This window comes from Chiloscyllium plagiosum, unplaced genomic scaffold, assembly GCF_037043375.1.
Source record: "Chiloscyllium plagiosum isolate Xiang-an unplaced genomic scaffold, Cpla_swu_hap1 HiC_scaffold_17, whole genome shotgun sequence".
Classification (NCBI taxonomy): Eukaryota; Metazoa; Chordata; class Chondrichthyes; order Orectolobiformes; family Hemiscylliidae; genus Chiloscyllium; species Chiloscyllium plagiosum.
Window position 1 is genome coordinate 37,364,346 of NW_028270155.1, and position 27,334 is coordinate 37,391,679.

The 27,334-nt window shown below is 39.0% G+C and overlaps 1 protein-coding gene across 5 annotated transcripts in view; it reads left to right on the forward strand.

Moving 5' to 3' along the window:
* The window catches only part of ankrd27 (ankyrin repeat domain 27 (VPS9 domain)), a 94,466-nt gene that overhangs the window by 14,908 nt on the left and 52,224 nt on the right, over positions 1-27,334 (forward strand). For all 5 annotated transcript variants that reach the window (XM_087995843.1, XM_087995844.1, XM_087995845.1 and 2 more), the window contains exons 6-13: positions 2,313-2,372; positions 2,478-2,531; positions 2,636-2,701; positions 2,959-3,035; positions 7,809-7,930; positions 20,043-20,121; positions 23,284-23,416; positions 25,667-25,759. In XM_087995843.1, the coding sequence (XP_087851969.1) occupies positions 2,313-2,372; positions 2,478-2,531; positions 2,636-2,701; positions 2,959-3,035; positions 7,809-7,930; positions 20,043-20,121; positions 23,284-23,416; positions 25,667-25,759 (684 nt within the window). The remainder of the gene's footprint in view (positions 1-2,312; positions 2,373-2,477; positions 2,532-2,635; positions 2,702-2,958; positions 3,036-7,808; positions 7,931-20,042; positions 20,122-23,283; positions 23,417-25,666; positions 25,760-27,334) is intronic.

Genomic DNA, 27,334 nt, shown 5'->3' on the forward strand with positions numbered 1-27,334 from the left:
CGGTGCAGAAATTAAGTATATTGCACAGTCTGCATTAAGCTAAAGCAAGATATCCAGTTTTTATCCATACTTTAAAAAGAGGTTGTAGCCTTCAAGTAAAACAAAAATGTTAATAAAATAATGAAGAGCGAAAATGAAAAATTGCAACTGATTTAGTTTTATTCTTGGCATGTTTTGAGTGGGTTTTGCTATTGGGTGGGTGGAATGGGACATGACATTGTGGAATAGCATCCCAAGTAACCATTGTCCTCATTGAAAATGGAAAAGCTTATTACATAACAGTTGGTAAAACTTGCTGTCAAATGTTATCAGTTAACATTCAAATACAAAAATGAAATACTGCAAATGTTGAAAGTCGAAATTAAAAGTAAAAATGTTGGAAAATATTTAGCAGGCCAGTCAAAATCTTTAGAGAGAGAAACAGAGTTAACAGTTCACTGACTTTGTTTGATCTGGAAAGCTTTAAGAGTAAACAGGTTTGAATATGATTGATCTCAACCTCCTCCTGAGGCCTTCAACATCAAAGATACAAGTCTTCAGCCACTTCAGTTAATTCCCCATGATAAAAAATAAATGGTTGAGGGCACTAGATATGGCAAAGGCTATAGTCTCTGACAACATAATAACAACCGCACTGAGACCTTGGGCTCCAAAACCCGGTAAGCCCTGAGCCAGTTGTTCAATGCAGCTGTAACCCAGGGACATGCCCAACTCTAGAATTTTCTAGCAATGTCCTGGACTTAAAAAAAAAAGTTAATTGTCACCCCATCAGTCTATTCTAGATCATCTGCAAAACAATGGATACTATCTTCAATAGTTTTAGCAAGAAACACTTAAACAGTAGTAAATCTCTCACTGAAGTTCAGTCTATATGCTGCTAGGATCAATACATGTCTTACCTCACTTAAAAGTGGGCAAAAGTGTTGTAATGAGAGTGACTGCCCTTTTACGTCAAGGTAGAATTTGAACGAGTATGGTATTTGGGATCTGGAGAAAAATTGAAATCCGCAGGAATTGGGAGCAACTACTCTACGGGTGGGAGTCATAGCTAGCTCAAGGCAAGATAGTTATAGTTGGGAGAAGCCAGATATTGCTTCAGGTGTTTCTCAGGAAGTCCAACCACCTTAAGATCCTTCCCTCTGCCATAATGTCAGAATTGGGAATGGTCACTTAATAATCATGCAATGTTCAACACCATTCCTCACATAAAGTGGTTAATGTCCAAATGCAGCAAGACCTGGACAACATTCAGGCTTGGGCTGATAATAGGTAAGGAATATTCATGACACATAGGGGCCAGGTAATGACCATCTCCAACGAAGGACAATATAATCATCCAATGATATTCAATGGCATTTTGCTCACTGAATGCCCCACTGTCAACATCTTGAGTACATAGCACAGAAACTATTCTAGACACACCATTCGCAGACCTATGTTTGCAAAAGCAAGTCAGAAGGTTAAAAAAAATCTGCAGCGGGTAACTTACCTCCTGACTTCTCAGTTGCTGTCCACTTATGTCTACAAGGCATAAGTCAGCAATATGATAGAATACTCTCCTTGCCTGGATGAATGTAACTCTAACAAATGATCAATGCCAGACCGGACAAAGCAGCTGAAATAATTCAAGTATGTCATTCAAATCTTATGCATTTCAATTACTCAACTATATTACGTTGTAAGTAATAATTATGTAATCTTGTTTAATTTTGATCCTTCAGCTTGAAGTATTCATTTTTGTTTTTCAAACTATTTATTTTGTTGAAGGAAATATCTGGTGACAGAAGGATAGATTTTAAATTTATTGTATTTGTTTATGATCTCAACTTTTTTACATAGCCAACTGTTGTTTTGATGTAAATTACTGGCAAAATATGATGTGTTCAGATTTATGATATTACTGCAGAATTTAGAATAAATAACTATATATAGTAGCCCGTTACAATGAAACTGAATACACAATGATAATTTGACCAGTGCTTGAAATTACAGTATTCTTAATTGCTTGAATGCTGTGCAAAACATTGGGAATAACCTCCTGAGAGGTTGAAATGTATAAATTAACTGGGCTACCAGTCAGTCTTCTATGCTCCAGGATTGTGATTGCAGTGGAGCATTTTCTACCATTCTTTGAGCTAGATGTTGAAAAAAATATAGTGAACAGATTAAGATTACACTCTCATTGAGTAGTTTAATTTGATTGATTGGATTATGTAATTCTGTACTGTTACTTAAAACTTATAGCATCAAATAGCTGTAATAGGATGTAAACTTTGCACATTTTTTTTATGGATTTTTTTTTTGCAATACAGGATGAAGTTAATGCACTCTATACAAAATGTCTTCAATACCTCCTGAGAGATTCACGATTAGTAAGTTGTTATTCTGTGTCTTTGAGAATGTTTTTAACAAAATGGTGTTGAACTGCTCATTAGCAACTGACAAGTATATTCTTTGTGGCTGTCTGTCCTGTGTAGAAAATCCTGATCAAGCAGGAGGTGCAAATGGCATTGGTGAAACAAGCTGTTGAAGTATGTAAACAGGTTCTTCATTAGTCTTTACCAAATTATGAAAACTAATTTCTAATGTTGAGTAAAATGCTGAGTCTGTTACATGTTTAAAATTAACTCTGCAGATGTATGTACTTCATGGTATCCATGATCAAATATTCAAAAGTGTGGGGACTATAGAGGCCAGTCAGGTATGACCAGCTTCATTTTCTATTTCCTTCTGTTATTGCAGTTAACTTGATAAATATGAAACCTTTTTTGTTTCAGTACAGTTTCAAAAGCCTCTTCATATTATTGGTAAAAATTCCTTTCAACAAACTTTCAAGCTAAAAGTGCACAGATTATTTTTAAACTGAACAATATGTTTGTAACTGTTAGCATTCTTACTGCCTGAAGTGAAGTTAATGTGACTATCCCTTACTGATTTGTGCTGCCTGGTTATTTGAAGGATGCTGCTTTTAACAAAAAAACCCGAGGTTTGCAAGACCTTCAGCTGAAAGATTTGGGAATCCAGTCACAATTCAGGTGAGTTTATTGCTGCTCTAAATGCATACTTAAAGGATGCAAAATCTTAGTCTCTGAACATTTTTATGAATAATATTAAGGGTGAAACTGGCAATATTTTGGTGTTGCATTCTAGTCAGCTTTACTTTTGGCTCTACTTAAATACTCAGTGCAGTACAAATAATTTTTATCTGGAAACAGTAACTTGCTATTAATAATTATACATTTTGTCAACCGTTTAAAAATCTAGGCTGCTTTCAGCCTTAAGAGCCCATGCTGAACATAGCTCAAAACTGAGAATCCCTTCTTTGTACCAGTTGAATAGGTGTTAAGTTATGTTTTGACAGATGTGTTTCTGATACTAAATCATCCTCTGAAAGGGTAACCCTTTCTCTCCAGGAGAGAGTAAGGACTGCAGATGCTAGAGATCAGAGTCAAGAGTGGGGTGCAGGAAAAACACAGCAGGTTAGGCAGCATTCGAGGAGCAGGAGAATCGATGTTTTGGGCAAAAGCCCTTAATCAGGAATGAGGTTCATTCCTGATGAAGGGCTTTTCCCCGAAACACAAATTCTCCTGCTCCTTGGATGCTGCCTGACCAATTGTTTCTCTCTGCTCATGGTGCTCAACCTGCTGACTATTCTCAGTCCTTTGTTTGAATTTTGGCAGATATTCACCTTGTATTCCTGTTACATCCTAAAAAAAAAATTGATATTTTAATAAAAGTAAACATGGTGGTCTGCTGAACAGTGCCTGAGAGTGAATTGTCTGTGTAGCTCTCCTGTGCTTTTGATTTCTGATGTGTTGTCGTGAGGCAGTGTCAGTTGCCAAAGTATTCACCTAAACTTCAACAGTAGCATTGACCAGAAAGATCTCCTATCTTCGTTGTGCAAGAAAACTCAGAGGTTAAAAAGAAAATTAAATTCTGAAATAACCAATCAAATGTTTTCTATTGATGAAGATGTTGCAAACAATTCCCTTCAAAATTTTTAACTACAACATATGAACTTGCAGCAGTTAAATTGAATTATTAAATTTGAATTTAATAAAAAACTGAAATTAAATGCTAGCTGAATATTATTATAGCCCATTTTATGATTGATTGTTTGTTTTTATTTATGTTTCTTCAGAGAAGGAAATTTGCTGTTATCTGGTTTGGTTTACATTTGACTTCTGATGCAGAGCAATGTGGTTGACTCTGAACTGCCCGTCGGACAATAAACACTGGTTTAAACAGCAATGCCCATATCTTACAAATGAGTTTTAAAAAACCTCTTGTGTTTGACTAAGTCTATGTAGTTTATGCTTTTACTCAACAGACATAGTAAGAAATAAATAGTATTACCGTGCGCGCTATGGATAGGAAGGCAATCTTGCCAATGTTTTGATCCTGACTGCCTGTACAAATTAATAAGGAAAGTTGATGGTGTATGTATAATGAATACTGTCCTTGCTGATGCATTATGGCATGATAGCTGTCACTTTGAGTCAGAATGCTAGAAATCAGAAAATTATGTTGTATCACTTCATTTCCTTTTGTTCATGTCCCGCTGTCATCATGTTGTAGTTTCAGCAGAATGTTACCTAAATCAGTATGCTAAATGCTTTTCCTAGCACGCTATCCTAAACTCTTCTTTGGATGCCTGGCTAAGGTGAGTGATATACCAGGCCCCTAGGGCCATAGACCCTGGCTTAGACACCTGGCTCATACCCGGTGATCTTCTGCAAATATGCAGTGGACAAAGGCAACTGAGCAAATACCAACTCCCATTCCTTCGATTCAATTGACTCTCAATCATCAGCAAACTGGTGAAAGAGGTTTCTGAGAGTGCAATCAAGCAGCTAGCTGTCTGACACAGTTGGATTCTGCTGGGAAGACTTGGCTCCTGACCTCATTAAAGGATTTGTCTAAATCTTGATAAGAGTTAAACACCAGAAATGAGGCTAGAAAATAGTCTTGGATATCAATGCATCATTTCACTTGAGTATGGCATCTCTGAGTTGTAGCAAAACTGGAGGGTGTGCAATTCAGGGGAAAAATCACTTGATTGGAGGAATATCTAACCTGAAAGAAGAAGGTTGTGATTATTGGAAGTTAGTTACCTCAGTTCTACTCTGCAGGAATTCTTTAGGCCACCATCTTGAGCAGCTTCATCAATAAGTGTGCAACCAATGAATATTCCTAATGTTTAGCACCATTTATGACTCTTCAGATACTGAAGCAGTCCATGTTCAAAGCAGCAAGACCTGGGCAATATCTAAACTTGAGGCAAGTAAGAACTGTTAATTAACGTTCACACCACACAAGTGCCAGACTGTGAGCATCTCCATCAACAGAGAATCCAACCATTTCTCTACAACATTGGATGACTTTATTATTGTTGAATCCTCCAGTCTCTACATCCTACGGTTTACTATTGATGGAAGAACTGATCTGGACAGCTATATGAATACAGTGACCTGCCTTTGTAGTCAGACTTAGAATTCTGTTGTGAGCAACTTGACTCTCCAAAAAGTGACTGCCATCTGTAAACTGTAAGTCAGAACTGTGATGGGAAATCCTCCCTGTTGACCGACTGCAACAACTCAACATCACCCAGGACAAAACATTCTGCCGATTGTTATCACTTACAAAATGTGCCAAAGTTGTTTCAATAGCACTTACCATACCCACAATCTGGACCATCTCAAAGGATATAGCAGCAATAAATGGGATCATCACCATCTTTAAGTTTTCCTCCAAGCCATACACCATCCTGCTTTGTGACCATATAGTCATTTTGTTTTTTCGGTCTCTGGATTTAAATCCTGGAATTCCACTCCTAACAGCACCTGAGGGTGTACTTACAACACATGGACTGCAGGAGTTCAAGAAGGTGATTGACCGCTACATTCTTCTCTGATGCTGTCTGACCTGTTGTGCTTTTCCAGCACCGCACTCTCTACTCTGATCTCCACCATTTGCAGCCCTCACTGTCTTCCACTACATTCTTCAGAACAACACACCGCACAACAAGATGGGACAGTGTTTTCTCTGTGAGTGTATCCTTATGTTGTTTGTCTCACCACTATATGGGGTCAGGTTGACATCACAACACTCAAGACGTGGCCAGCTTGGTCAGTAAAGACCGTACAAAGTTGCTCTTGACATTTTAAATTTCTCCCAGCCAAAAATTTGCTCTTTGTGCTTCTTGCTGTTTTTGTTTGACATGGAAAAATACTAATTTACCATCGACCATATTTGAGCTGATTGATCTCTTGGGTGGTTTCTTGGTCATGTTTCACCATAAGTCATGTGACTCTGGATCTCCCAGGTCTATGTTGAGGATTCCCCCTGCCAGTTGTGTATTTCTAGTGGGTCTGTATTGCCAATGGAACCAGACACACTCCACAAAGTTGGAATCTGAGATTTGAATTTAGTCAAATTGTATAGTTTGCTGAGTATGACTTGTTCAGGCTGTTGTTTGACTTGAATTTCAGACAATGTTCCTAAAGGCTCCAGAAATTGACGAAAGCCTGGATGTTTCTCTGTCATATTTTGTGGATCACCGGGGTCAATGCCAGATGACCCTTCCTATTTCATTGTAGATTTTGTTTCAAACCAGTCTGTTCACTGATGTGATAACTCTGGAGCAGATAGGTCTTGAATGCAGGTTTTTGTTTTTTTGGCTCAAAAATAAATACTATCTGTTTTATGTCACAGTCGGATATGTTGGTTGCTTTATAGGCTATTTCAAAAAGCAATTTGGAATCATTGCTGAAGGCCAAATCATGTAACCATAGACTTCTTTCTTTGCGGGACACTAGTGAACCAGGTGGATTTTTACAAGCCTAGTACTTTCATGGTGATTGGTATAGATACCTTTTTAAAATTCCAAATTTATTTTCTCAACTGAATTTAAATCACCCAACTGCCAAATGGTGGGATACTGAACCTGCTCCAGGTTATTTATCATTCTGTCCAATTGTCTTGCTGTAATCCAGTGTGTAGCCTCACTCAGGTTATGACCTGATTCGTAGGTATGTCGCATGCATTGCTTGGCATATTCTGCTACACTACTCATTAAACTGTTGGTCTTTTGATTTTGAATAATAGTTGGAATCTAGATTTGTAAATGGATCTTTGTTGGACTTGCCCAACTTTTGTTCTATTTTTGAAAAGTGGTAAGTATTTAGAGAAGAAGTTAGTTTCAGACCAGATGTAAACTGTGGCACAGTTAAGTGCTGCACAAAAGTGAAATAATTGGCATGTGGTACAGTTGGAACTGGGTTGTAACTTATGATTGGAGGCCAATGGAAATACATTGTCTGTGATTGCTGTTTGCAAAGAATCATGTTTTGCAGATTAGTGCTTGAACTGGTGTTATAAAATATTAATTTTGTTACTCGTGTTCATGTAAAATTCCACTGTCCCAAGATTTTAACAGCATGTTAAAATAATGCATTAGTTATTAGTAACAATGTGTTTTTAGTTTGAAAGGGTAGTTTCATTACCTGTAGGAAAATGGTGTCCTTCAACTACAGTATAAGATGCTGACCAGCCTATCATTGCAGTTGACTTTGCTTAAAACTGCTGGTAAGTTTTAGTTGCTTAAAATAGCGCAGTCTTTGCTTAGTTTTTGATTTGCATAATGGTACATTCACCTGTTCAGTGAATGTAGTGAGGGTGTTAATGTGAACCAAAACTGAATTTTAATATTATACTCCTTCTGTATTTTGACCAATCTATTATTATAATATTGTGGCAATTTTGTTAACAAAACACTGTTCTAACCTGATGATTGTTTCATATTTCAGTATTAATATACCTCGTGCCAAACGGGAGTTGAGTCAGCTGAACCAGTGTACTAGCCCACAGCTTAAGCTGATCTGCTTACGAAATGTGATCCACGCGATCATGCAATCACCAAGCCAACGAGGTCAGTACTTAAGGAATAGTTAGAAAAAAATGATAAAGTTTAGCTTTATCTTACTTCTGTGCATATTTGGATAATCTATTATGACATTATTAATATGTCCATTTACAGAGAATGTAGTGTTTTGAAGCACAGTTAGACTTGGTTGCTCCGGTCCCATGTGGGCTAATCCACCTAACCTGTACATCCTGAGACACTAAAGGTAATTTAGCGTGGCCAATCCACTTAACTTGCGCATCTTTGGACTGTGGGAGGAAACCCATGCAGATACGGGGCAAATGTGAAAACTCCACACAGACAGTTGTTCCAGGGTAGAGTTGAACTCTGATCCCTGATTAGATTAGATTAGGTTCCCTGCAGTGTGGAAACAGGCCCTTCGGCCCAACCAGTCCACACCGACCCTTCAAAGAGTAAACTACCCAGACCCATTTCTCTCTGATGGTGTGAGACAGCAGTGCTAACCACTGAGCCATCGTGCCAGTCATCCTCTTGGGCATCCACCTTTTAAATGTGCTTTGCAAAGCCTTCTTTGGCTGGTTTGGTTCCCTCCTTCTGCTTTGTGCTATCCACTCTATTGCCACTCTGGAGGAAATGTATGCCTGGACAATGCAGGACATTGGTCAATTCATCATACTGTCCTGCAGGTGCTGCTGACCTGTTCACTGCAGCACTTCCTTAGTGGTGATGCTGTCTTTCCATGCAGTACCAGAGAGAATGGTGAGTTTTGAATAGCAGTTTGAGACAGGACAGCGCCTCAGTCTGTGCACCGAGAAAAATCTAAGTGTGATGTTACAGGGAAACAGGTCAGTGATTGTTAACTGGGTGAATATTTTGCTCATTTATCTTTCAAAACTCAATTTATTAGTGAATATAAAGTTTACTTGCAGGAGTACAGCTTATTGGGCTTATTAATTATAAATTTCCATATATACTTGTGTATATGTCGATCTCATATATAAGTTGATCTCTTATTTTGGCCAAAAAAAATCTGGTATTTTTCATATACCTCGTTTACGTCGACCCTAGTTTTTCAGGGATCTCTTCCAGACCATATATACAGCCTTAAAGGACGTGATTTGCACATTTTTGATTCAAATGCAATACCTGCGTTGTCACTTGTTACGCGCACCAGTATATATTTGCCCAATGTGATTTTCAAATTTGGCTCGTTTGTTCATTTTTTTTTTGACTCGTGGCAAGTGTGAATTTCATCTCCTCGAAAACAATACCTTATGTATAAGTTGACCCCCTAATTTCAGCTTTTAAAAAAATGGCTTTCAAATCTTGACCGAAACGCGTAGAAAAATGAATGAATTAGTGCAGTAAAAATGGCGGGATAGATTGCAGAATATAAGAGCTGCAGGATGCCAGTGAGATTCATGACAAACACATGCAGCTCAGAGTTTTGATCAGATTGAATGAGCCACTGACCCTCTTGTATCAGCAAGGGGGTAGAATTATCTGGTCACTTGTTCCAGGAGGCAGTCCCATGGTTGTCTGATTTAGGCAAGGATAGGGATGTGTGACTGCAAGTGAGGCAGATCTAGATGATTGAAATGGAGGAGATTCAGCCCTTGCCATTGTCCTGCAGGTTTGAGATTCTGGAGGTTGTATGAACAAAAGTAGGGGGTGCAGGATAGATAAGCAAACTGACTGTGCCACTGTGATACAGGAAACTATTTAAGTGTGGGGAGTAAATGCGAATATGGTCGTAGGTGGACAAAATTATAGTCAAAAGGGTTGACGCCGTTCTCCACACCCAGCAGAGAGGCCATATTGCTTGCGTAGGACATTTGCTGGACTTTCGGACATCTGCCCTGTGCTGGTGAGAAATTTGAGAGGGTGAGGTTTCATTTGTGATTGGTACCGATGTGGGCAATGATGAAATAGGACTAGGAAAAACATTCAGCTTAGACACCACCAGCAGCATGGGGCTAAATTGAAAAATCAGAATCCCTCTGGATTCTTACTTGAGTTAAGAACAATTAGAAGAAGGTAAACAGTGTTCATGGTAACTATAAGGCTCAAAGAATAAAATGGTTTTAATTCATGTGGCATTTACACTAGTTCTGGAAAACTTTGCAGCTATGTACCTTTTATGATCTTTCCTGGAAATATGATAGGCTCTAAGTTGTACAACTAGGGTGGTAGAGTGGGTTTTAATCTAATCACTTGGAGGTGAGGCAACCTATAAGGATGAGGTAAAAATGCAGGTTGGAAAGTAAAGAAAAGGAGAATCACAGCATAAGTGAAAGATGTACAACATACAATCCAAGTGTTTCAGCAGATAAGGCTAGATGTTACAAAAATAACAAAGTTGGAACTAAAGAATTTGTGCGTGGCATTCAAAACAAAATTGGTGCACTGATGGCTCAAGTTGAAACGACTGTACTGAATGCGATATCCATTACTGAGACATGGCTGCAAGATCGCCTAAGGGTAGGACCTAAATACTGAATACATGACATTTTGGAAAGATTGGGGAGCTTTGAAAAGGTGGAGGAACAACTCCTCTTACTATGTATAACTAGGAAATGAACTTGGTTCTGACAGTCAAGATAAACAATTTAATTTGGTTGGGGATAAATCATAAAGGTAGAATGTCACTTGAGAGTAGTTTATAGGTTCCTTTATGGTAACCACACTGTAGAATGGGTATGTGAGGAACAGTAATGCAGGCTTGTTAGAAAGGTACTGAGATAGACATAGGTGACTTTAATCTCCATATAAGTTGGACAAATCAGATTGGCAGAGGTAATTTGGAGTTGAGTTCATTGTACTGCTCCAAGAAATGATCTGAAAACACTTTCTGGAGTCAAGAAAGCAGGTGATTTAATCTGGTAATAGTTAAAAATCACAGCACCAGGTTATTGTCCAACAGGTTTATTTGGAAGTAGCAGCTTTCAGAGCGCTGCTCCTTCGGACAGATACCTGATGAAGGAACAGTGCTCCGAAAGCTAGTATTTTCAAATAAACCTGTTGGACTGTAACCTGGGGTTGTGTGATTTTTAACTTTTTTGTCCACTCCAGACCAACACTGGCACTTCCACATCATAATCTGGTAATGTACAGTGAGACAGTGTAAAAACCATAACTTTTGCTCATTTCTAGATTGTGACAAAAATTGGGAAAGGATAGTTAACTGTTTTAAACCAAAAAATTCTGGAGAAAGATTTTACAGTTTTAAACAAGTTACTAGAAATCATTGAGACTTTGTAAGTACAATGTTGCTTTGCTGAAGCAGTGGAGGAGAATTGCTAAACTCATTAGCACCATGAATATGTTCAGAGCAGTTTTGCTCAGACAGCCTGTTAATTGCTTTTTCAATCAAGATCAGTTGTGGGTCAGGAATTCTCAGCATGGCAAATTCTAATTGGCTCCTGGGAGGTGTACAGCCCATGTGTGAACAATATAGGGATAGAAAACTCAGGTTCTAAAAAAAACATCATTCCCTCCTGACAGACAAAGTAAAAAAAATTGGCTGATAGCTAGCTGTTCTTGTTCTGCTGTGGCCTCTAACCCATGACTGACAGACTGAACAATTAGTATGACATCCCCAATTCATGCAGTGAGGAACTTAGAAGGAGCAACATGACACCTCCTTGAAACCTAGTGCTATTGAACTGTGTTCTCCTAACATAGTTCTCCATTCATTTGTTTGTGGGTGTAGGGGTTTAGGAAGTGATACAATTCAAGTTAGATTTATAAGGTTAATAATTTTTTTTAATTTCCCTTAGTTAGAACTGATTTATTTGTGATGTAGTCATTTCTAGTTGAGTATAGAAACTTGGTAAGTTTGTTTTCCTGTTAATCTGAGTACATCAGCAAGAAAATTTATTTCAAGTGATTTGCTTAAATCTTTAACTTTTTTGTGATGACTGAAGAGGTGTGGGGCTTGAGTGGAAGAACTCTTTTCCAAGTGGGGCCTGTCAAGGAGCTTGCAGGGTTTGATTGGAGTAGTTTGTCTGCAGGTAAAGGGACCTCTGGCAAGTGGGAAGCCTTTAAAAGTGAGATAGCTGGAGTTCAAGGTCTCATGTTTCTGTGAGGGTGAAAGGGAAGAATAGGGAACCCTGGATGATGGAAAATGTTGAGGTTTTGACCAGTAAAAAGGTATGGCTCAGGTACAGGCAGCTGGGATCAGGGAATCCCTGGAGGTATACAGGGAATACAGGAGGTTACTGAAGAAGAAAATCAGGAGGGCAAAAAGGGGGCATGAGAGAGCCTTGGCTGAGAAGATTAGGGTGAATCCAAAGTGGACCTGTATATCTAGAACCGCAGGAGGGTAATAGGATGCAATTCAGACTGAAGTTCTGTGATTAGTGGAGTGCCTCAGGTCTGTGCTGGGCCCATTACTGGTTTTTATCTGTATCAATGATTTGGATAAGAATGTACAAGTCATGATTAGCAGGTTTACTAAAATAGGTGATATCGCAGACAGCGATGAAGGCTATCAAAAATTGCAACAGGACCTTGATCAGCGAGGGAAGTGGGCTGAGAAATAGCAAATGGAGTTTAATAAGTGTGCGATCTTGCATTTTGGAAAGTCAAATAAAAGTTTCATAGTCAATGGTAGGACCTTTAAAGTGTGTAGTGGAACAGGTTTTTTGGAGTTCAAGTTCCCAGTTCTGTGAAAGTGGAGTCACGGGTAGACAGGGCAGTGAAGGAGGCTTATGGTACACTGGCCTTAATGGATCAAAGCATTGAGTATAGAAGTTGGCAAGTTATATTGCATTTGTACAGGATGTTGCTGAGGCCGTGCTTAGAGTATTGTATTCAGTTTTGGTCACCCTATAGGAGGGATGTTATTAAATTGGAAAGAGTGCAGAGGAAGTTTACAAGGATGTCGCCTGGACTCAATGGTCTGAGTTATGGGGAGAGGTTGATTGAGCTAGGACATTTTTCTTTAAAATGTAGTAGACTGATGGGGGGATCTTATAGACATGTATAAGACTATGAGAGGCATGGATAGGGTGAATGTGCTCACACTTTTTTTTTCCCAGGGTTGGGGAATCCAGGACGAGAGGGCATCAGTTTAAGGTTAGAAGGGAAAGAATAAAAAGGAACCTGAGGAGGAACTGCATTACACAGAGGGTGATATGCATATGGAATGAGCTGCCAACGGAAGTAGTTGAGGATGGTACATGAACAACATTTTAAAAGGCATTTGGACAAATATGTGAATAGGGACTGGATTATCAGTATATAGGCCAAGAGCAGAGAAATGGGGTCAGTATGAAAGGACATTTTGGTTGGCATGGAGCAGTTTGGCCAAAGGGCCTATCGCCATGCTGTTTGATTTTTATGGCAATCTGGTAATAAAGATCCCCAAGCTAGCACTGGCCATGACACCATTTTATTTTCAGTTTGAGGAAGTGAAGAGAGTCTATAACTAGTGCTTTATATGTTAAAAATGGATAGCTATACAAGTATGAAACTGGAAATGGCTAAAGTGAATTGGGAAATTAGTTTAATGAATAGATCAGTCAAGCTGCCGTGGCATACATTTTCTTTGCTTCATCACATTCAGCAAAAATGCATTCCAGTGAGAAGCAAGCATTTGTCTGAAGGTAACTAAGGAATTTAAAGCTGGGATCAATTTGAAAGAAAATATGTACAATTCCACAAAAATGAATGGCTGGTCAAAAGATTAGACATAATATTAAAGACAAGTATGATTTAAGAATAGTGAAGGAGAAATGAAAGTATGAGAGAAAGCTATTTAAAAGTTCAACAAAAGATAGTGAGAGCTTTTACAGATATTTAAAAAGGGAAAGGGTGAGTGAGTGTTAGTCTTTTGAGAGTGAATGTCTGGAGATTAATAATGGAACATAAAGAAGTGACAAACCAGTTGTAGAGATATTTTACATTGCTGTACCCTTAACAGTGAAGATCAATCATCCAGAAATGATTGAGGAGAAAGTGAGGTCTGCAGATGCTGGAGATCAGAGATGGAAATGTGTTGCTGGAAAAGCGCAGCAGGTCAGGCAGCATCTAGGGAACAGGAGAATCGACGTTTCGGGCAATCTGGAGAATCGACGTTTGGGACCAACTTTCCTCATTCCTGAAGAAGGGCTAATGCCCGCAACGTCGATTCTCCTGTTCCCTAGATGCTGCCTGACCTGCTGCGCTTTTCCAGCAACACATTTCCATCCAGAAATGATTGCATATCAAAAGGTAAATGGGAAGGAGGAAATTATAATTACCTGGAAAAGGTTACTGAGAACACTGTTTGAAATAAAAACTGACAAATCCACAGGACCTCATGGACTTCAGCCTATCCTGTTCAAAGAAGTGAATGCTAAGAGAGTAGATGCATTAGTTACAATTTCCCAAAATTCTTATATTCTGTAAATATCCATTCTGATTGGAAAATGGCAAATGTAACTTTTGTGTTCAAGATAGGTAAATTAGAGAATGCAGATGTGTTCGCTTAACGTTTTGTCATAGCAACAAATCTATAATATTAAGGATGTTATAATAGGGAACTTAGGAAAACCTCGATGAAATTAGGCAAAGTCAGTGCGGCTTTGTAAAAAGGAAATTGTAAATGACTGACTTATTAGGATTCTGTTATTTTTGAGGAAGTAAAGGAGATCCTGTATCTGAGGTGTATGTGGATTTCCAGTAGATAGTGTCACATTAATGTTTACTTTACAAAATAGTGCTCATTGGTGTAGTGATACATAGACAATAGACAATAGGTGCAGGAGTAGGCCATTCAGCCCTTCAAGCCTGCCCCGCCATTCAATATGATCATGGCTGATCATTCCTAATCAGTATCCTCTTCCTGCCTTATCTCTATAACCCTTGATTCCACTATCTTTGAGAGCTCTATCCAACTCTTTCTTAAATGAATCCAGAGACTGGGCCTCCACTGCCCTCTGGGGCAGAGCATTACACACAGCCACCACTCTCTGGGTGAAGAAGTTTCTCCTCATCTCTGTCCTAAATGGTCTACCCCATATTTTTAAGCTATGTCCTCTGGTTCGGCACTCACCCATCAGCGGAAACACGTTTCCTGCTGCCAGAGTGTCCAATCCTTTCATAATCTTACATGTCTCAATCAGATCCCCTTTCAGTCTTCTAAACTCAAGGGTATACAAGCCCAGTCGCTTCAGTCTTTCAGTGTAAGGTAATCCCGACATTCCAGGAATTGACCTTGTGAACCTATGCTGCACTCCCTCAATAGCCAGAATATCTTTCCTCAAATTTGGAGACCAGAACTGCACACAGTACTCCAGCTGTGGTCTCACCAGGGCCCTGTACAGCTGCAGAAGCACCTCTTTGCTTCTATACTCAATTCCTCTTATGAAGGCCAGCATGCTATTAGCCGCCTTCACTACCTGCTGTACCTGCATGCTTGCCTTCATTGACTGGTGTACAAGAACACCCAGATCTCTCTGTACTGCCCCTTTACCTAAATTGATTCCATTGAGGTAGTAATCTGCCTTCCTGTTCTTGCCACCAAAGTGGATAACCATACATTTATCCACATTAAACTGCATCTGCCATGCATCTGACCACTCACCTAACTTATCCAGGTCACCCTGTAATCTCCTAACATCCTCATCACATTTCACCCTGCCACCCAGCTTTGTATCATCAGCAAATTTGCTAATGTTATTGCTGATACCATCTTCTATATCATTAACATATATTGTAAAAAGCTGCGGTCCCAGCACGGATCCCTGCGGTACCCCACTGGTCACTGCCTGCCATTCCGAAATGGAGCCGTTTATCACTACCCTTTGTTTCCTATTAGCCAACCAATTTTCAGTCCAATCTAGTACTTTGCTCCCAATACCATGCGCCCTAATTTTACTCACTAACCTCCTGTGTGGGACTTTATCAAAAGCTTTCTGAAAGTCCAGGTATACTACATCTACTGGATCTCCCTCGTCCATCTTCAGAGTTACATCCTCAAAAAATTCCAGAAGATTAGTCAAGCATGATTTCCCCTTCTTAAATCCATGCTGACTCTGTCCTATCCTGTTACTATTATCCAGATGTGCCGTAATTTCATCCTTTATAATAGACTCCATCATCTTTCCCACCACTGAGGTCAGACTAACTGGTCTATAATTTCCTGCTTTCTCTCTCCCACCTTTCTTAAAAAGTGGTATAACATTAGCCACCCTCCAATCCTCAGGAACCGACCCCGAATCTATCGAACTCTGGAAAATAATCACCAACGCATCCACGATTTCCCGAGCCACCTCCTTCAGTACCCTGGGATGTAGACCATCAGGCCCCGGGGACTAACCAACTTCAGACTTAACAGTCTCTCCAACACCGATTCCTGGCAAATATAAATTCCCTTAAGTTCAGGTCCTTCAGCCACTGTTAACTCAGGGAAATTGCTTGTGTCTTCCCCAGTGAACACAGATCTGAAGTACCCATTTAATTCTTCTGCCATTTCTTTGTTCCTCGTAATATATTCCCCTGTTTCTGTCTTCAAGGGCCCAATTTTAGTCCTAACCATTTTTTTGCCTTTCACATACTTAAAAAAGCTTTTACTATCCTCCTTTATATTATTGGCCAGTTTACCTTTGTACCTCATTTTCCCTCTGCGTATTTCCTTCTTAGTAATCCTCTGTTGCTCTTTAAAAGCTTCCCAGTCCTCCGTTTTCCCACTCATCTTTGCTATGTTATACTTTTTCTCTTTTAACTTTGTTTCTTAACTTCCCTCATCAGCCACGGCCGCCCATGCCTCCTCCTGGGATCTTTCTTCCTTTTAGGAATGAACTGATCCTGCAACTTCTGCATTATACACAGAAATATCCGCCGTTGTTCCTCCACTGTCATCCCTGCTAAGGTATTGCACCATTGAACTTTGGCCAGCTCCTCCCTCATAGCTCCATAGTTCCCTTTATTCAACAGAAGTACTGTCACTTCCGACTGTACCCTCTCCCTCTCAAATTGCAGATTGAAGCTTAATGTATTATGGTCACGACTTCCCAATGGCTCCTTCACTTTGAGATCTCTGACCAATTCTGGTTCGTTACACAATACCAGATCCAGAATTGCCTTTTCCCTGGTTGGCTCCAACACCAGCTGCTCTAAGAATCCATCTCTGAGGCACTCCACAAAGCCTCTTTCTTGAGGTCCAATACCATTCCTGAGTTCTCCCAGTCTACCTGCATGTTAAACATATTAACATAACTAGATGATTGCTGAACTAAGAGGTTCTTGCAGCATAATGGTTGTGACCCTACCCATGAGTCAAGAGACCTGGGTTCAAGTCCTAAGTGCTCCAGAGGTGTGTAACAACATCTGAGTAGATTTCTAAAACAAATTGCTTAACTAACAAGTGGCAGAGAATGGGAATAAACAAGTCATTACTAAGTTGATGAGCTATAACTAGTACATAGGAGAAAGTGAGGACTGCAGGCGCTGCAGAGTCAGTGTTGAAATGTGTGGCACTGGAAAAGCACAGCAAGTCAGGCAGCATCCAAGGATCAAGAATGTTGACATTTTGGGCATAAGCCTTTAATCAGGAATTCCTGACCTGCTTTGCTTTTCCAGTGCTATGCTTCTCCACTACACCTGGTACATTAATGTGAATGTCAGAGATGGGACCTCAGCTATTTACAATCTGCAGCAATGACTTGGATGAAGGACACAAATTGCAAAATTTGTTAAAGATCAGGATGTAACCTGTGAAGAGGACATGAGGAATATAGGTAGTTTGTGATTGAATAAATATCCGGTAGATGGAGTATAATGTGGGAAAGTATAAATTTGGGAATGTGCACAACATATGTAGAATTTACATATGATGTCATATGTCAATGCTGCTACACAAGCACAGGGAAGCATGCACTTGTGAAATGGGCTTCAGTGGTGGCCAGTGAGGACATTGGATGGGGAGAAAACCCTAGAGAGATGAGGAAGGAACAAACATGCTCAGTGGAAGCTGAGCACCTTGCAACTTTCTGCAATTGCAAAGACCCCAGCATTTTGAATGTCTTCATTCACAAAAACACCCGTAAAAGGACACAAGTCTACAGATAGCCTGTCTTGTTCAGTGTTATACTATGTAATAGATTAGTTGATGGAGTGCTTTCCTGCACGTGTTCAAACTTCTAAAGTTGCTGATGGAGAATAAGGCCATAACCTTGTGTTACACAAAAATGGCAGTTTCTAGAAAAGCTCAGCCTCAAATTTCTAATCCATTGAAAAGGGCCAGAAACTGGTCTGTAACAACTTTGTCCTACAGTTTCTCCATTGCAAGTGGCCTTTGTAACTACATCATTGTTGTTTTCTTGAGCTTCAGACAGATCTTGTCTAATGCAAGATAAAAACTGAAGGAACTGCGGATGTTGTAAGTTAGAAACAAAAAATGGAAGTTGCTGGCAAAGCTCAGCAGGTCTGGCAGCATCTGTGAAGATACATCAGAGTTAACGTTTTGGGCCCGGTAACCCTTCTGAGGAAAGGTCACCGGACCCGAAACATGAACTCTGATTTCTCTGCACAGATGCTGCCAAACTTGCTGAGCTTTGCCAGCAACTTCCATTTTTTGTTTCTGACTTACAACATCCGCAGTTCCTTCAGTTTTTATCTTGCATTAGACAATATCTGTCTGAAGCTCAAGAAAACAACAATGATGTAGTTACAAAGGCCACTTGCAATGGAGAAACTGTAGGACAAGGTTGTTACAGACCAGTTTCTGGCCCTTTTTCAATGGATTTGAAATTTTGAGGCGTAAGGAATCCTGAATTTTTGGCAACAATAATATTGGCGATTAATGTCATTAAAAAAAAATCATCCTCTTCCACCGATGACACGTTTTAGCCTCAATTTGTAAGAAAACAGATTTAGAATATGCCATAATAAATCAGAAGTGGCACAGTCACCAATTTATAGCTAATAGGAGGTGGCAACCATGGGTCCCTACCAAGTATTCTTCAGAGCTAGGAACTGCACCTATTTTACACATTAGATATTTATCCAGCTTTAATAAATACAGCATTTTGAATATGATGTATTTCAAAGACAAAGGAAGAACTGAGATCTCTGTTTAGTCAATAAAATAGTACATTGTGAGGTGTGATCCTGCACTTAACATTACTTAAAAACATTTATGATTGCATTTGATTCACTTCTATTCAATACCAAAATAATGACCCAAAAACATTTATATTTAGGCACTTTATAGATGGGTCATTTTTAAGATACAGAAGGACATCAGACATCAATTCTAATTTGGTGTTTTATGTGCTGCATTTCATTTAATATAAAACTACCCCTATGGCAAAATTGATCCTTGTATAATGTGATAAATTGCAGTAAATTTACATGTACAATAGTCTGCTGTAATGCGAGCAATACAACATCAGAGCCATACCCATTTCAACAATATATCTACAATGCTTGATGCATTATTATTGGTGGAGTTAAAAATAATGAATACATAAATCTATAAATGAGATGTATATAGTTCGAGTCAAATTGTCTGGGGATGATTTAAAATTTATTAAAGGAATGCCAGTAAGTACAGTATTAGAACAAATGTGCTTTTTCCACCAATGGAAGAACTATGTTAAATTGGAAAAAGAATATCAGAATGAATTATTTCAAAATTAACATTACTGTAACTTTAAGGTTTATTCTTCAGGATAATAATAGTTAAAGAAGCCATGATTTCCAATGCTGTGTGGATATTCAGTTGACAGTAACTTATGGTGATATTTTCAAATTTTAATAATATAATTTATTCTTGTCAACATAATTAAGGGAAGCATATTAAAAATCAAGTTTTTATTTAAATAGCATTCCAACATAGGAAGAAGTTGAGCAAATTCATAATTGCGATTGATTTCAATTCTTTGGGGGTGGTTGTTGCAAAGCTGTAACAATAACCTGCTGAATGAAGATACAGTAAACAGGCACAAACATCCAAGGAAATTAGTGAGATGGGCTGTCATTAATTACGTCAAGCCATAATTTCTCGAGGCTTTTGCAATGTAAAATGAGACCTGTGACAAACCACTACATATGCCATTATTAGAGTAGAATTTCAAAAATACAGAATTTCCTGGGACACTCTGTGTGCAGTGTATTTATTGAACATAATTGTGCAGTGTTTACCAAAAACTTGTTTTCGATTTTTCAGTTAACTTGTATTCTATGTCTGCTGATGATCTGCTGCCTGTTCTGCTTTATCTACTGGTCAAAACTGAAATTCCTAACTGGTATGTTTATGAATCTTTAAACCAAAATGTTCTGGGGGTATTAACAAGTTTGGGGAATAGAACATTGTACAGATGATGATTTTTGCTAATGTGCTTGTACTTTAATACTTTTCCAGAAAATAAATAATTTGTAAGGTACTTTTAGTAAGGTACTTTTTGTTTCTCTCATCCAAGATATCTCTTGTGTAGTTGGACTTAATTTGCTTGAATTTGAAAACATTAAAATATTCAAAGAAAGTAGTTAGTTGCCAATTTATTTCCAGTTTGCAGACTCCAGCTGCCATCTCTTTACCATGGACTTGCAATCCCTTTACATGTCCATCCCTCACTAGGATGGTCTTAGGGCTCTCCACTTCTTGATGGAAAAAGGTCTGAACTATTGTCATCCACCATTATCCTCCTCTGCCAGGCCGAGCTCATCCTCACTCCTAAATATCTTTTCTCTTTTAACTCCTTCCACTTTGTTCAAGTCAAAGAGGTGCACATGGTTACCTCCAAGGGCCCCAGTTATGTCTATCTGTTTGTGGGGTACGTGGAACATTGCTTGTTCCAGTCCTATTCCAAAACTCTTCCTCCGGTATATCAATGATATAACTGATATCCACTGCAAACCCATCAGTTACCTTGATTACACATCCTCAAGCTCTTAATTTCTATAAATACTCCATTCCATTTTCCTAGTTCCTCTGTCTTTGCTGCATTTGTTCTGATGATGCCAACTTCAACAAGGAGGTCTCTGAAATGTCCACTTTCTTCCTCAATCAAGGATTCCTCAGCACCATGCCCTCAAGGCTCTCAGCTGGGTTTGACTCATCTCCTGCACTTTAGCCTTCACTTTAGCCTTCTTTCTTTCCTCCCACAACAGTGATAGGGTCTTCTTTGTCCTCACCCACCATTACACCAGTATTCATAGCCAGAGGATCATTAGCTGCCATTTCTGCCACCTCCTAGTAGGATGCCACCATCAGCCCCATACTCCCCTCCCCTCTCTTGTCAGTCTTCAGCAAGGACCATTCATAGAGTCATAGAGATGTACAGCATAGAAACAGACCTTTCAGTCCAACCGTCCATGCCGACCAGATATCCCAACCCAATCTAGACCCACTTTCCAGCACCCGGCCCATATCCTTCCAAACCCTTCCTATTCATATACCCATCCAAATGTCTTTTAAATGTTGCAATTGTACCAGCCTCCACCACTTCCTCTGGTCGCTCCTTCCATACTCGTACCACCCTCTGTGTGGAAAAAGTTGCCCTGTAGGTCTCTTTTATATCTTTCCCCTCTCACCCTAATGCTATGCCCTCTAGTTCTGGACTCCCCAGCCCCAGGGAAAAGACTTTGCCTATCTACCTTATCCATGCCCCTCATAATTATGTAAACCTCTATAAGGTCACCCCTCAGCCTCTGTTCCAGGGAAAACAGCCCAGCCTGTTCAGCATCTCCCTATAGCTCACATCCTCCTACCCTGGCAACATCCTTGTAAATTTTTTCTGAACCCTTTCAAGTTTCACAACTCTTGCCGATAGGAAGGAGACCAGAATTGCACGCAGTATTCCAACAGTGGCCTAACCTATGTCCCGTACAGCCGCAACATGACCTCCCAACTCCTGTACTCAATACTCTGACCAATAAAGGAAGCATACCAAACACCGCCTTCACTATCCTTCTACCTGCACTCCAAGATCTCTCTGTTCAGCAACACTCCTGAGAATCTTGCCATTAAGTGTATAAGTCCTCCTAAGATTTGTTTTCCCAAAATGCAGCACCTCGCATTTATCTGAATTAAACTCCATCTGCCACTTCTCAGCCCATTGGTCTATCTGATCAAGATCATTCTGACTCACTCCAAGGATGCCCTAGTCCACTCCTCCTTCACTTCCAACATCATCCCCAGAGCTCCATGCCACTTTCCCCTGCAATCTCAAAGTGTGACACCTGCCCACTTCCCTACTCCCTCCTCAGTATCCAAGGGCCCAAATGCACCTACCAGGTGAAGCAGCACTTTACTTGCATGTCACTCAATCTACTCTATTGCATTCACTGCTCACAATGTGGTTCCTCCACGTTTGGCTAAGGAAGCATAAATTGGATGACTGTTTTGCAATACACCTACACTCTGTCTGGGGAAAAAAGACCCTAAGCTTCCAGTTGCCTATCACTTCAATACAGTACCTTTTTGTTCCCTGGCCAACTTCTCTGTCTCAGGCTTACTACAGTACTCCATTGAAGCTCAGTGCAAGCTGGAAGAACAGCATCTCATTTTCCTTGGGAACTGTGCACCCTTCTGGGCTCAATAGCAAGTTCAACAATGTTAAGGCTTGAGGAACCTTATTCTATGTCCTTAACTCAACCCCCACAAACCAAGCCTTATTATCACGTGGTCTGCTATCTCACATAATCCACTGTTAGCCACTAATAGCCCCCATTAGCAACAATTCATTCTCATCAGCTGACCATTATCCACTCCTTTGTCTGTGCAACTATTCTTCTCTCTCTTTGGGCTCTGATCTCCTCCTATCTTTTACTCCTTACTCCTCCTCCAACCCTATCTTCTGCATAAAAAGCAACCTTTTCCTGGCTACCATCAGTTCTGAACAAGGGTCACTGGAACCAAAATGTTAACTCTGCTTTCTCTGCACAGATGTACCAGACCTGCTGAGCTTTTTTGTTTGTAGTTGATTCTATATATGTTGGCACTGCACTAACTTGGCTCTGAGTCAGGTTTAAGGATTCACATAATTCAAGTTAAACACTTCAAAATTATCAGAAGCAGTGTCTTTTAGATGGGGTTTGGACTCAGACTTTGGGTGAAAATGTACCACAAATGTATTGTTCTTGCCTAAATCAAAGTCGTCGTACATATTTTCTTTTGTGTTTTGGATATTGTGTGCTGATTTGTGCTTGCCAAATAACAATGATCACTTTGAAAGTAATTCTGTGGTTAAAAAGTTTAGAAAATGGGAAGTTAAATATAAATTCTTCTCTCGTCTGGTGGTTTTACATATTTCTTGCTGTGCTCTTACTTGTGATACAATTCTCGTTCATAAAACTTCCAAACCGTTGAGAGTAGTTGTTGTAGCTGGTGAAACAGAGAATTGATCTAATTTATTAGAGTTTTTTCCACTATTTTATAATCCTTTTATTAACATTTCTCATTACAGGATGGCCAATCTCAGTTATATCAAAAATTTTAGATTTTGCAGTGCAGTCAAGGACGAGCTGGGATATTGTCTAACTTCCTTTGAAGCTGCAGTAGAGTACATTCATCAGGGCAACTTGACTCTTGGTCAACCTGTAAGAACCATTATATATTTTTGAAATACTTTGCAGTGCTTTTTTTTTAATGCACTTTGCTGTTTTACTCAGGGAGACAGTTAAAATAAAAGATGTGAATGAGTTAAATCTAATTAATCTTCCCACATTTAGTGGTTTTTTGTTTTGTTTCCAGGTTCAAATTTGTGATTGTGCATTTTGTAAATGGGAATCTCAAGTACTTAGTTTTAAAAAAAAGTGCCTGCATAATTAGGACTCAGTCAATTTTAAGATCTGCAAATGAGTACAGTTGGAGAGAATATTGATTAAATATCTGGAAGGTTTGCAGGTTTGAGTGTATCTAGAAGGGAGAGATGCAAATTTGGTCTTTGGAATTGTTAGGAAACTACATTATGGAAAGAATAGAGGAGTGGAGTATATTTACAACACTCATGCAGTATGTTGAAGCATTGGAACTTGGTGTTGTGATGATGGAAAATTAGATTTGCATATGTGTGAAATTGTTGTTTGGGGGAACAGTAACAGATCACTGCGTGGAGTTACTGGATACCAGTAAAGATAAAGGTAGACATATTCAAGCTGTTTGGGCCTATACCCATTGGGGTTGAGAAGATGAGAGATGATCTTATTGAAGGGATTTGACAGGGTCAGTTCTGAGATCACATTCCCCCTTGAGGGAAAATCTAGAACTAGGGGCCAACGTTTGAAGGAGGTTTACCATTTAATATTGAGATGTGCATTTCTTTTTCTGAAAATTATTAGTCTCTGAAATTTTGTTCCTTGAGAGCAGTAGATGTGAGGTCATTGTATGTACTGTAGGCTCAACCTTTAATCATTGATAGAGTCAAGGGTTACGGGTTGCCAGTTAGGAAAGTGGAGTTGAGACCGTGATTCGGTCAGCCATGATCTTGTTGGAGATGGGGCAGGTTTAGGGCTGAATAATCCATTATTGCTGTTGACTCCTTGTTTCTGTGTTGTGTGCTGTGTGACTAATATAGGTACACATGTTGTATTCACAAATAACTTAAGAGGGGTAGTTTTGTCAAAATGATCTCCAAGCACTGATCTTCTATTGAAATTATAATCATAAATTGCTATTGCCATTTCCATGCTCATGATTTTCTTTATTAATTTTTAAATATAAAAAGATAGATTATTGCTAGTATGAGGTTTAGGCTGAGAAAGTTCTATATTAGGGAATCTTTTTCAAAAATATTTCCATAGTGCTGTTTTCAATAATTTACACTGGCTAATCAAACTTAACAAAATTACCAACTTAACTGTTCTTTAGATAAAACATGGTGAATATTTTACGATATTTTAAAGCAACTAAATTCATTTCTTGTTATAAATTTCAACAACAAGTGCACTTTTGGAAAAATATTGGCCCCAGTTTTCTGTTAGAGTTCAACTTCACCGAAACAGAGAAGCAGGCAGCCACTTCTGGTGCATGCATATGCTCAGTTAAACATGGAGTCAGAAGTTAATTCCTTGCTCCTCCACAGGGTGTGCCATTGTATTCTCTGTGAAAATGAGTCTTTAGAATCACTTTAACTTCTGCATTTTGAACTGTAATGTTACACAAAAAAGATGTGCCTAGTTGATTATTAAAAACTCAAACACACTTCTAATGTGCTAAGTCATAGCCATCGCTGGAGAACCACTCTGAAGCTAATTATCTAATTGGGAAAGTGACAATTCCTTGGTTTTGTCAATGTTTACTATTTTAACTTGCATCGTATTCTTATCTGTTATATTGCCCTCTTTATAAACTATACAGTAAGTTAATTTTTTAAAATTTTCAATCCGCAAACCAATAAGTAAAATGCCATGATTTTTCAGTACGTTTGGCTGCTTACTACACTTGATCACCATTACCAGATATCTATAGATCCCCAGAACTAAAGTAACATCCAACAAGGTGAAAAACCCCATGCCAGAAGTCACTGTCTCATTGTAGGTGGCTTGTATTTTTCTTGAGGTCATAAGTGGATGCTGTCACTTGAATAGTGATTGCAAAACAAGTCAATATGCAGAATAACTGAGCCGTAGGATATGTTTACATAATAACCAGTTGTAAATCTTTTCTTGATGCTCTGAGGGATTTGAATGTTTAAAGATATTTTGGTATTTTCAACAGCTTGATGTCTGTTCAGTTTTTAAGTTGTGTGCATATGCCCTACATCTTATATGAATTACAGAACATAAAATGTAACTTTGTAAATTAAAATACAAATTGTCTTGTTTTAAAAATCGTCCTTTTAATTTTAGGGATCAGGAGACCTAGATGATAAAGTCTTTTTTAGAGAGAGGATGAATTTGCTGTCTCAGTTGTCCGCAACTCCAATTGATTTCTTGTTTGAGGTAAATCTGAATGAATTGTTTTACAATTCTGTTATGAGCTGTTTAGTGATTGTGTAACTGCATGGTAGCAGCCTGAAACATTTTTGCTTAGAAACATGTTTTTAAAAGTTGACAAAGTTCTCATTCAAAGTGAAACTTTTGTGGTTCAAAATGCATTGCATTGTCTCAGCATACTCGCTACTTGAAGTCTTTTAATGAGAAAATCATGCACTATATATTAGAGACAGAAAATAAGAGCAGGAGTAGATTATTCAAGACAGCAAACCTGCACTAATCCAGTATGATCATGGCTGGTTCTCAATCTCAACAGCATATTGCTTCGCATATCCCTTGATTTTTCTAGGGTCTAGAAATCTACCATTTTCTTCCTTAAATATATTCAGTGACATAGTCTCCATCTCTTCATGGAGCAGAGAATTCCACATTAATTACCCTCTAAATGAAGAAATTTCTCCTCCTCTCAGTTCTAAATGGTCCACTCTGTATCCTGAGGCCATGACCTTTAACCTAGATTCTCCAGCCAGGGTGAACATCCAGTCTCTCCAGCCCAGAGATCAGTCTAGTGAACCTTCACTACACTCCTCTGACAGGTATATCTTTAGTTAGGTAAGCAGACCAAACAGCATCCAGTATTCCAGAGGCAATCTTACTAAGGCCTTGTGCAGTTGCAGAAAGGTATCCTTGCTCATGTTTTCACATCCACTTGTACTGAAGGCCTTAACTGCTTGTTGCATCGACATGCTTTCACTAACCTGTGTACTGTACATGGAAACCCAGGTCCCTTTGTACATCTGCATCTCTGTCTGTCACCATTTAAATAATGTTCAGCCGTTCTGTTTTTCCAACAAAGTGGACAATTTAACATCTATGCACATTGTACTGCATTCGCTATGTGTCTGCACACTCACTCAACTTGTTTAAATTGATGACTTCTTCCTCCCCACCACTCAATTTGTGGTTGATTGTGTCACCAGCAAATTTGAAAATATAATTTCCTCATTCAAATCATTGATATATGTGCATAACATCTCAGTTATCTGGGTCACAAATATCTGGAATTCACATGCAACTAGCATCTGAGATTCAGAAGGGGAATTCTGGATACTTGGGATGTGGAGAACAGAGACTTAGCTGGTATTAGCTATTGGAAGGAATAATTGATTGGATGCTTCTTAACATTGGTTGAAGACTTAGGTTATCAATAAGGACAAAATCACCTTTTGCAGTCAGGATAGCCATGTTTACAGATCGTCCCGGCTGCTCATTTCTTAAACAGGCATTCAGCTTGTGTCAGTATAGATTTAATTTCTCCCAGCTGCCGCAATATTTCTTAAGCAATGCACACCCCTGTTTCCTGTTTGTGCTAGATACTGAGACGATTACTGTATTGTGAATAGCTGGGATCAAAACATTGCAGTAGCCCACTTGTCACTGCCTTCTACTCTGAAATGATCCATTTATATCTGCTGACTGTTTCCTATCTACTAATTAATTTCCAATCCATGCCAGTATATTACCATCAACCCCATGTACTTTAATTTTATATAATAACTCTTATGTAGAATTTAATCAAGA